Source organism: Neltuma alba, unplaced genomic scaffold (assembly GCF_004799145.2).
Source record: "Neltuma alba isolate B1F8T4 unplaced genomic scaffold, ASM479914v2 tig00003011_pilon, whole genome shotgun sequence".
NCBI classification, from domain to species: Eukaryota; Viridiplantae; Streptophyta; class Magnoliopsida; order Fabales; family Fabaceae; genus Neltuma; species Neltuma alba.
This window is the reverse complement of record NW_021633105.1, coordinates 19,677-30,759: the sequence shown is the minus strand read 5'-3', so window position 1 is coordinate 30,759 and position 11,083 is coordinate 19,677. Positions and strand designations below refer to the sequence as shown.

At 37.3% G+C, this 11,083-nt stretch overlaps 3 protein-coding genes across 3 annotated transcripts; 2 read left to right on the top strand and 1 right to left on the bottom strand.

Annotated features, from left to right (window-relative positions):
• Window positions 1–4: 4 nt before the first annotated feature.
• LOC114739999 (probable protein phosphatase 2C 40) lies at window positions 5–1,495 on the top strand (the record flags this gene model as incomplete). Its single annotated transcript, XM_028928113.1, is given in 4 exon segments — window positions 5–352; window positions 599–659; window positions 662–862; window positions 1,183–1,495. Coding segments are annotated over 4 exon segments (738 nt in total), but the record flags the coding sequence as incomplete, so codon positions are not given.
• Window positions 1,496–4,208: 2,713 nt separating this feature from the next.
• Window positions 4,209–6,088, bottom strand: LOC114739995 (probable xyloglucan galactosyltransferase GT19). Its single transcript, XM_028928110.1, has one exon. The coding sequence runs from the start codon at window positions 5,846–5,848 to the stop codon at window positions 4,505–4,507; it is 1,344 nt and encodes a 447-aa protein (XP_028783943.1). The 5' UTR covers window positions 5,849–6,088; the 3' UTR covers window positions 4,209–4,504.
• Window positions 6,089–7,637: 1,549 nt separating this feature from the next.
• On the top strand, window positions 7,638–10,442 carry LOC114740000 (vesicle-associated membrane protein 724). Its single transcript, XM_028928114.1, has 5 exons — window positions 7,638–7,909; window positions 9,088–9,229; window positions 9,333–9,453; window positions 9,997–10,059; window positions 10,143–10,442. The coding sequence occupies exons 1-5, from the start codon at window positions 7,720–7,722 to the stop codon at window positions 10,296–10,298; spliced, it is 672 nt and encodes a 223-aa protein (XP_028783947.1). The 5' UTR covers window positions 7,638–7,719; the 3' UTR covers window positions 10,299–10,442.
• The last annotated feature ends 641 nt before the right edge of the window (window positions 10,443–11,083 follow it).

The following is an 11,083-nucleotide window of genomic DNA, read 5'->3' as shown; positions in this document are numbered from 1 at the left end:
TCTTAGGCAGGTTGAGAATGATTTCCTACACATGGTTGACCAAGAAATGGAGGATCGCCCAGACTTGGTTTCGATTGGATCTTGTGTTTTACTTGTGCTTCTTCATGGGAATGAATTGTATACACTTAATCTTGGTGACAGCAGAGCAGTGTTGGCAACAAGCGATTGTGAATCAAATGGGGATGGAAAACTCAAAGCTATCCAGCTTACAGATAGTCACACTGTTGAAAATGAAGCCGAAAGAGCTCAGCTTCTGGCTGATCATCCTGATGATCCTATGACCATTGTATCAGGAAGAGTGAAAGGAAAACTGAAGGTTACCCGCGCAATTGGAGTTGGCTACTTGAAAAAGGTTAAAATTCCATCTCTTTATATTTGAACCAGATGTTTCCGAAAGTTTTTAATAGGGATTATTCACAAGAATGTCTTCATATATGTATATAACTATAATTATTTAGAAGCTGCCAGCGGCAACAAAGAGTGAATGATTTAGTCATCTATTGTTCTGGATTTTACTTATGATCAACCCCTTCATTGCAATTATAAATATCTTACCCCACCAAGCAATTATTTTTTCTTATTTTTTATTGACATGCAGAAAAGTCTGAATGATGCATTGATGGGGATCCTTCGGGTTCGTAATCTTGTAAGCCCTCCATATTTTCTGCTGAACCATCGTTAGGTGTGCATAAGATCTCAAGTTCTGATCATTTCGTCATAGTGGGGAGTGATGGTTTATTTGATTTCTTCAACAATGACGAAGCAGTGGAGCTTGTAGAGTCTTATATCCAGAGCAACCCTTCTGGTGATCCAGCAAAGTTTCTTGTCGAGCAGCTTCTATCAAAAGCAGCTGATTGTGCAGGTAAATTTTGAAAATCCCAACAACCCATGCTAATTTCTATATTACCCCCAAGAAACAAGTTTTCTCTAGGCACAATTCTGGTCCACAACGTCCGAGCTCAAACTATTCATTCGATCATGAAATACAAGTTTGTCGAGGCCTTCTGGCCTAATGACACTAAGCACCTCTTTTCAAGTTTTTCTTAAATGTGAGGTTGCAAATTATAAATAATGCAATTATTTCGTCAAATTTTGTTTAATGTACGAGAGAACCGGTGCAAACGTTGTCTACGTCGTTCTTGTGATTTCATTTGATCAGTTTACAAAGTGATGTTGGTGCAGGTTTCAGCATGGAAGAGTTGATGAATGTTCCGGCGGGAAGGAGGAGGAAGTACCATGACGATGTAACCGTAATTGTGATCATCCTTGGCACTAATCAGCGGACTTTAAAGGCATCAACTTGTATATGAGTTTCTCTATTATTTAAGTGTGAAATGAATGTACTTGATGAAGCATGCCCCAGGTTTGATGTGTATAAAATAGAGACGTCTTAGTCAGCATTACCCAACACTAAATATTTAACGGAAAAAAAAAAAAGCATGCTTTGATAAATATTTTTTTAATAGATTAAATATAATAGAAATCCTTCCGTGTAGTCGTATTATCATGGCTGAGATAAATGGCTGCGTCTTTTAATGAAAAATGGTTACGTAAGTTTGATTAGATGCTTGGTGATGGGGCCGAAAGCGACGTCTCCATGTCTCTTAGCGAGGAGCTAAAGCCACAGCATCTTTTGCTCCTCCGTTAAGCCTCTGTCTTGTCGCTTGCGAACCCAGCCATGCATATGACGTTATTTTTTTAATAAAAAATTACTTTTTCATAAATAAATCACGAGACTTCAGTCCTTTATTTGGGACCACGAATAATTTTCTCAATTTTATTTTCAAAAGTTCTTCATCGTCTGATTCCAAGAACCTGTTGAATCTTAATTTAAATCATGTCTGGTGACCTCTGCAAAAACATGGCCCATACGAATTCACAAACACATGGGGTTCTCTTTAATTTGTTGTCCCCATTCATAAAATTTAAATTCAACTTTTTATTTACAACAAATCAGTTTCTTGTTACTCAAATAAAGAAATGTTGGTAAAAAAAAAAACGATTTCTAACTATTTAGGAACAAAACAGAAAACCTAACCAAAAGAAAAAGGGGGAAACAAATGGGAAGTGGCCAACTAATCTTACAAAATGTATGATTTTTGTTCTTGCGAAATCCACATGATTGCTTGCAGTATGCAGAATGCAGACACAATATTATATGTGTGCGTGTGTAGTCAAACGCCTAATAGACGTCAGAGAGATCATTCACTATCTACGAATTTGAAGACAAAAGTGACATATAGTGGATTTTTCAATGCAATCCAGATCTTCGGCATCACCATCCTTTTTATAATTAGTTAAACAGTTTGGTCACTATAGTACATTTTCCCCAAAAACATTTTTAGTTTTAGGGAAGACCGAAACAAAGATAGGAATGCTCAAGTCATATGAAATGTAAAAACCTATAGTTTAGCCATTTAAAATATTAATCCCAAAGTTTAACCTTAGTCCTTATAATATTGTGTTCTACATTGTAAGGATCAAAATTTTAAATGGTTCAAAGGGATCAGTTGCACCGAATCAAAATTCATAAATGTAATTTTAACCAAGTCAAAATTGTGAGGATTAAATTGTAGCTAGTTAAAGTTTAGAAGCTAAGCTATAATCATGTCAAAACTATAACCGCCAAATGATTAATTCCCTCACATATATTCATGGTACATTCGAATACATCGGTGGAAGTCCCATCTCAACACTCTGTCTCTGTCTCTGTTTCTCTCTTCACTATTTCCTACCCAACAATCTCAAGAATGATTTCATCCACCATGAAAGCCTCAATCAGTGAACTGTGATTATACTGATTAACCCCGACAACAATCAATCCCCAACACTTACCACTGACTGTCACTGTCAAACTCGTTTTATGTGGGCCAGCACAGCCCCATTGATTCTCAACATTTACCCCAATTAAGGTCAACATCTCACAGTTATGTTGCCACCCACTCTTAATAATAAGATTACCACCTAATCCACCATCCACCAAATTTGGTAACAAATCACCATGAAGAAATAATTACTCAAAATGCAAGAAAACAAAAAGAAAATGCATATCATGGAAAGGAAGAAGAATAATAGTCGAAGTGTTCTCACCTTTGTCATAATCAAAAATCAAGCAGAAGCTGGTTCTCTCTCAGAAGATTCATGTTTTAAGAAGAATAATAGTCGAAGTGTTTCAGCATCTTATTTCAATAGTATTCTAATATCATCAGACAAGCATAAATACTAACATACAAACTAATACAGTAGCCTGACTAATATGTTTTTCACATTAATATATCACTCCAAAGGAGCAGGTAAAAAGGGCAAAACTAGCGGTTACATGAGTTTTAAAGCATGCATTTTTCTTGAATGGCGATTATCTAATCTAAATATACTTTTCTCACTCGCAAAGCTGGAATGTATTGAATAATTATCAAGGGTAGTGATCTACTTATAAAACACAACAGAGATGATAAATCATATGAAACACCAGCATCTAGTTCAATCTTTCTTTCTCATTTCTGTAGATTAGTTATCTAATCAGTAATCACATTATCTAGGACAAACTGGATGCATAATTTTATTCCTCAGAACCATCAGTCTTCCATGCAAAAGTATGACATCAAAATGAAATTCAGCGGGTTATTGATTCAAGTTTGTCCAGATAAGTTACCTAGCAAGAGGAAAGAATTTTGTGCAAACTGGAAATAAGGCATAAGATTTGAATAAAACATTACCCGCTTTCTGAAATTCGCATTAAAATATATTTCATAGACAACCAAATTTCATCCACTATACTATATAACTGTGTGCTTAATGAAGGTAGAACTTAGTAAACCTCAGACCTTAACCTTTCTAAACATATTCATCACATTTTGCTGGTTTCATGAATCTCCATATTTCTATACTCAGAATAATCACATGACGATGGGGTGGCAAATGACTCTAGGGAATGAATAATCACCAATTAAAAAGACATAATGCACACTCATCACCAGCAAAAATGCATTTTTTCTTGCTACATTACTGGGTTCCGTAGACTTGTAATTATGGCAAACATACATAAAAACAGAAAACCACAAAAGATTTAAAGTACAAGCAAAACCTTCAATAATTTTTAGGTTAGCCCAAGGAAAAATCACAAGCACGGTTCTCAAAAGTCCAAACCCTACTTCCATATCCATATGAAAGAATTCTAGGACCTAGCATGGGCATAATAAGCAGATCAATTTTTAACCCCAAACCTTGCCATATCCATGATCTCTTTTGAGGCAAATTCACCAGATAAGATACAGACGAGATACAGGGGAGCTACAACTTTGATAGAATTGGTTCGCTATTTCATATATCTTCTACAAAGATAGTTCAAAACGAATAGTACCAGGAAATGCCTCGAAACCTACGTATTATTACCAATAAAAGCTCTATGATTTAATCTAGAATCTATAGTAGATAAATTAGGTAAAGAAGGAATGAAGAAGTAAAAGCAACCAAAATTATAATTACATTGAAGAGAGATGTCAGGTCACAGAGCCAAATTGAGTTCTTGAAGTCTCGTTTGAATTCTCTGCAGTGTGCCATCAATTGAGACATCAAAAGCATCTTTCTTAGTTCTGAGACCAGGTGAACTATTATGCCTCCTGTACATAACTCTGGGAATCATCTCCAAAACCTTCTCCCTCATCCTTCTAACTCTGCCTCTAGAAATGCCTCGCAACACATCGAAAATCCTCACCCCTTTGAACACCACATCCTCCTTCGGTATAAACACCGAGAAGCTCTCGAATTCGTTCTCTGGCAAATGCCAGTCGTACTGCGATTTCGCCGATTGATCCTCGAAAAATACCGGGATACATCCAGCTAGAAATCCATCAAACGTCGACCTACGAGTCGGAGTATCCCCAGGAGGTTGCAGGCAGAAACTTGCTTGCAACATTGGCCTCATGTACTTTATAGGATCATGCTCACAAATTCCATTAGAGCAATCAACAAGGTCACAGAGTTTCGTATAGCCACCATATAAGGTTGAGTTTGCAGTGTTATTCTCGCACTCATTCCTAATGCTTCGCCGGATATTAGGCGTGGCGGAGACCCCTCCGCCTCCGGCAAACATCGCCAAAGCGGTGCGTTTCGAACGCCTCGCCCTCTGAATCCAAGACTCCAACAGCTCGAGATTTGGCGGATGAAACGACGTCGGATAAGGGACCCCGTGTTCTTGCCACGGCCAAGCACGAGACTCCAATGTCAAAGCCGTTACATTGTAAAACTGCGGCAACTCCAGAAACGAAGTCCCCCATATGGGTGGATCATTCTCCAAGGGCTGCGAGAAATCCCACGCCGGCCGAGCCATCACCAGGAAATGGTCGTGACCCATGTGCCGATTCCAGATTCCGGGCTCGTCCTCTTGCAGAAACTCGAACAATTCGAGTCCGTGCTCGGCGCTAGAGTTAACCTCCGGACCGTAGAGATAACGCAAAGCGTCGAGGCTAGCATAGTAGGGAAGGTAAACCGCGTTAGCAGAAAATGGATCTTCTGTGAGACATGGATATTCCAGCATACGGCGGTGGAATATGAGTTCAAGCATCAACGGGTCGGTGCGATACCAACTATAAGAGCGGTTATGGGTTTTCTGGCCAAGGCCATGATTGGCCAAGTAAGGGCAAAAGTTGTCAAAAAGCGGGTATTCGGAGCAATTCATGAGCAGATCGAGGTTGAAGCGCGGTGGGAGGCTCCGGAGGTAGATCCAACGGTTGTCGCAGCTGTCTTCGTCGGATTCATCCCTGGAAGTAGCTTGAGAGAAAGTCAAGCAGAAGAAGAAGGAGAATAACAAGAGGGTGATAAAAACAAGGCTGGGCAAGCAGGAAGCCATGGGAGAAATGTGGATTTTTACAGAAATGAAGAAGAGAAGATGCTATATGGGAGTAGCAATGCAAACAAATTGGAAGCTTTTTGATTTTTGATTCACCATGACGGTGAATTCTGGGTTTAATCTCCTTCCTGTCCCTACTCTCTTTCAGAAGCAGAGGAAAAATTTACAACAAGGCTGTTACTTTCTTACCATGGAAGGAGTGATATAGTGCTTGTCGTTGTCCTTTTAGTTTTGGTCGTAATTGTGAACAGTGAGCATATATTGGAATCAGAAAAAAAATACATTTTCTTGAAAAAATTAAGAGCAGAGAGAGGGGGGGGGGATGAGGGAGTTTAGCGGCGGAGAGGGTTTTGAGGTTTGACGTGGCAGAGTTTGACCGGGCAGTTGTCGGTGGTGGAAACACCGGCTCAGGACATGTCACAACAGAACGCTCTGCACTGCCACCAGATGCGGCGTCGTCTTGACACCAAACTCATGGCCCGTTTGAGGGAAACCTGGAAATGGATTTTATTACCATGCAAAAAATTTGAGGAATGGACATTGGACATTATCATTTATAATTTGTGAAATAAAATATTTTATTATAGAATTATAATTGCAGTAAAAAATTAATGTAAGAAAGATTAATTTTGTATTAACCTTTAATTTCAACTAAATAGGCGCCTCTACATATTTATATGGAATTTAAATAGTGGGTTACATCATTCATAACTTTTAATCTGTTTGTTTTATTATTAAAATATTCATTTGATATAAAATTAATATAATTCTTATAGTTTCATATATTACTTAAATTTAAAAAAATTAGTCACGTCATTTGCATCTTATTATTAATAGCATAAAAATTTTCAACCCAATACAATAAGAAAATTATGTTCATTTAATTTTTTATCTGATGAATATATTGCATCATGCTATTCATTGTGTCAATTGTGAAATAGTTTTTTTTTAATAAAATAATTCTATTTTTAAACATGTAGTAAGTTAGGTGATATGGTATATTAACGTAAAAAATGGCCCGACAAAATTAATATATTTAAAAAATTGTCCAATTAAAACGGGCAGGCCCAAAAAAAAATCAAGAGTTTTGAAAAAGATATATAAAGTAAAGTAAACAAAATCTAAACCTTAGTTATTTTCTTATGCTGTGAAAGGGGATAATGAGAATGGATTGTTTCTATTTGGCATGAGAATATGTTTGTAAAGCGTACCCAAGGCATTCAATACTAAAAATTGGCAAAAACAAAAGAAAGCAAAAAAAAAAAAAATCACTTTGTTCCTTGCTTAGTTATCTAGTGCTGAATATAATATTAATTTTTTATAAAGAATATAATTTTATTAAACAAAGTGATAAATATAACAAATATTATTTAAGAAATAATTTTAAAAAATGTTTCTCCCCACCTAATTAGCCGGAGTTGAAAGGGGTAGGAAGAAATGAGCAAAAACGGGAAAAGGTAAATGACATGGTGCTTTGCTTTCCTACCTTACCTTGAAAAGAATTCATCAATATGTGATATTGCTTTTAATGATCATAATTTGCAAGTTGGATTTTTTTTAATAATTAAAGGCTTCCCCGCCGAAAGCACTTCTCTTAAATGCCGGGGGCTCATTCGCTTCAGATCTAAGTTCATACTTGTTTCATTTCAATACTCATTTTTTTCGCATTCTCCTGCTTCCTTTTTTGATCAACGAAAAATCTAAAGTTTACATTGTTTGTCCCATTTTTGTAATATATTTAACGTTCCATCTACCATCTTTGTATTTTTTGTAAAATTGCCAACATAGAGCAGAGGAGCCACCCATCTCTCTGCCTCTCTCTCTCTCTCTCTGGGCATCTACAGGTGAGCTCGTAGTGGTCTCAGAGAGCAATGGGCCAGGAGTCATTTATATATAGCTTTGTCGCTCGGGGGACGATGGTCTTAGCTGAGTACACTGAGTTCACCGGCAACTTTCCGGCGATTGCAGCTCAGTGTCTTCAGAAACTACCTTCCTCCAATAACAAGTTCACTTATAATTGTGACCACCACACCTTCAATTTTCTACTCCAGGATGGTTACGGTAATCCTACACTTCTCTGATCTCTCCCTCCCTGCATCTCTCTTTACTCAGCTTGTTCTCCCTCTCGCATGTCTGTGACAAGAAACAACTCTTGTCAAAGAAAATGGAATGGAAGTTGAATTTCTTTTTGAAGTACTGGATCTGGTTTTGGAACGGACTTGACTTACTCTGGGGCCGTTCACTCGGCACAATGATTTCCGTTTTTTGGTTCTGTTTGGCTGTTTGATTTTAACTTTCCAAACTTTGTTTGCTTTTATGCGTTCTGTCATGGATGTTGTTACCTGCCCATCCAACTACTGAAGAAGATAATGAACGAGAAGTAGAATGTGGGTTTTGGAAGTCGAACTAAGTTTTGTTGCTCTGTAGCATTGGGTATACGCAAGTTTATTTTGCATGGCTCTACCAGGACAGAGAATTCTGCTTTGAAGTTTAGAGTATCTTTTGTTGCTTTAATTATAAACGAAGAGGCATTTACCACTGATGAATGAAAATTATGGAGACCCTTTTGGATGTGTCTGCATGTGTGTTCATTTTTATTGTCAAAGAAAGAAGAAAAATTAGATCTTTCCCATGATTGGATTCTCTTTGATGTTGAAAGTTATCGTTTTTCTTACACTATGCAGCCCATACATCCTTGATTGATAGCACGTTTGTATCATTAGGAGATGAACATTGCTAGCAATAGCCGGCTTGAGAGTTACTCAGTATTTTGTCGCAACATCCCTGTACAAACCCATGCTATTGCTTCACTTCAATGTTATCCTTTGCTGCCCTTAAATCTTGAGATACCAGATATCTTGGTAGGACATGAATCATTTCGTCTATCGCCGTATAGAAACCGAGCTACAATAAGTCTTCAAACAAAATTTATCTTGAGACTAGCGCTGTGATAAAACTTACTGTTGAGAACTTGAGATACTTTTGGCACTGGCTTAGGGAGCAATAAAAATGCATGGCCACTTTCATGATTGCGCGATGACAAATACGTGATTGTTATCTCCTAGAGTTGGTGCCTTACTTTTGTTAGAACCTATTACTGCCACTTCCATAACCCCCACAAGTTATATTTTGACTTTATTGGATATTTTGCCATACTGCTGAAACTCTAGATTTACTTCATCATTGAGGTGCACAGAAGGACAACTTATGCTTTACTTCATGAACTGGGATTCTTGCAGCTTACTGTGTTGTTGCAAAGGAATCTGTTAGCAAGCAGATCTCTATTGCTTTTCTAGAACGTGTCAGAGCAGACTTTAAAAAAAGATATGGTGGTGGAAAAGCAGATACAGCTGTTGGCAAAAGTCTCAACAAGGAGTTTGGGTATCCTCATTTCTTTTTGAGCTCTTCGTTCATATCCTAATGCATGAGTAAGAAAGTTTGTTTCCAAAGATGAATAATATCGTGAATGAATGTGCAATTGCAGACCTGTTATGAAAGAGCATATGAAGTATATCATAGACCACGCTGAGGAGATTGAAAAGCTAATAAAAGTGAAGGCTCAAGTTTCAGAAGTTAAAAGTATAATGTTAGAGAACATCGACAAGGTACCTTAACTTTTCAAGTGTAAAATATGGAAATAATTCTGTACTTCATTCATTTCCTTGTGCAAATGTCTCTATGCATCCTTCTTTAACCTCGTGTTCACTGCAATTCAATGGTTTTCTCTCTTTTAAGAAAGGTTTTGAGGCGAGGAGAGTTTTAGTTCCTTGAGTTGCTATACCAGTCACTGGACTTCTTTGCTGTGAAAACTCCATCTTTCTGCTGGCCAAATTTTACTTCCCTCGTAGCAATGAGAGTGGTTGGTAAAGCAATGCACATCTATGCTTAATTGTTCTCCGTCCTGCCAGTATTACTGGGGACAACTTGTAATGGAAGATCAATAACTCTTCCTGTAACTGATGAATTAAGCTTCTTTTGATCCTTGTCACACTTGCAAACTTGTGTCATCATGAAATTTCTTTGCATGGATCAATGCTTTTTCACATGTTCCCCATTTTCTATTGGGATGCAATATTTGAAGTTTCATTATGATTGGATGCTTGTTTGTATTAAGTTGTGATCTTTATTTTCATGGAACATCCTTTCAGGCTATTGACAGAGGAGAAAATCTAACCATTCTTGCGGACAAGACAGAAACATTGAAGTCACAGGTTAGTTGACTAAGGGTAGACAGCTAACCTTTCAACTTATATGTTTTCTACTAAGGCTGAGAGCCACGTGTGTTTATTTTTAGGCCCAAGAGTTCAAAAAGCAAGGAACACAGATCCGTCGCAAGATGTGGTATCAGAATATGAAAATCAAGTTGGTTGTTCTCGGAATTTTGTTGTTTTTAGTCCTCGTTATCTGGCTATCTGTTTGCCATGGATTTGACTGTACAAATGACCAATGATCTCTCAGTTTACATATAGGTTCTTTTTAATGATGTCTAAATACAGTAAATAGGGAAGAAAATCTGGTTTTACGGGGGATTTTGGCCGCTAAAAAGAAAATGTTTCCTACCATATTTGCTCGCCAGGATCGTTTATAGTATTTACAAGTTCTTAAAGACAGGAAGGAGAATGTCACTATATCATGTGTTGAATTGCGCTTTTTTTCCCCCCTATTGCTATATTTGTCTCACAATTTTGATTTTAAACCAAGTGATTTTTGCTTCCCCACTGAAGGGTATTTTGTTCATTAGTAATTTTCTTTTGCGACAACCATGTAAACTAGATTCTAAGCAGGGTTGAGTCTGAGAAGTGAAGCTCTTGTATTACTCCTTTTCATTTTCTTTTTTTTCCCAGTGACATACTCCTTTTCTTTTTCCCAATTCATTAGATTCGAATTTGTTTTTATTCATTGTTTATTTATCGGAATAGTTATTAGTTACGGGTAAATGTTAACAAATTCCAAATTACTTGCGTTTTTATTGTTAGTACATGCGTTCGCGGTCTTTGGTAATTTTTCGTATTGAAGCAATCTCACTTGAGTTGGTTGCTGTTACCTTGTTGCCATATTGGAATTGCCTCAAGAATGTGTTTGTTTAAGCCCTCAAACACGACGCTTTTGCCTTCCAATGAGGCTCCAAGTCTTTCAAGGCCATTGAAATATGAGCCTGAAATCACAAGACGACCTTAAATAAGGAAGATCAAAACTTGATGAAATCATTATTTGGTTGTCTTGATAGGATATTAC

Bases quoted from the DNA above. Each gene is read 5' to 3' on its own strand.
- LOC114740000 (XM_028928114.1), top strand. From the start codon at position 7,720: ATGGGCCAGGAGTCATTTATATATAGCTTTGTCGCTCGGGGGACGATG. The intron at 7,910-9,087 runs GTAATCCTACAC...GGATTCTTGCAG, and splicing joins TCTACTCCAGGATGGTTACG to CTTACTGTGTTGTTGCAAAG. The intron at 9,454-9,996 runs GTACCTTAACTT...ACATCCTTTCAG, and splicing joins TGTTAGAGAACATCGACAAG to GCTATTGACAGAGGAGAAAA.
- LOC114739995 (XM_028928110.1), bottom strand. From the start codon at position 5,848: ATGGCTTCCTGCTTGCCCAGCCTTGTTTTTATCACCCTCTTGTTATTC.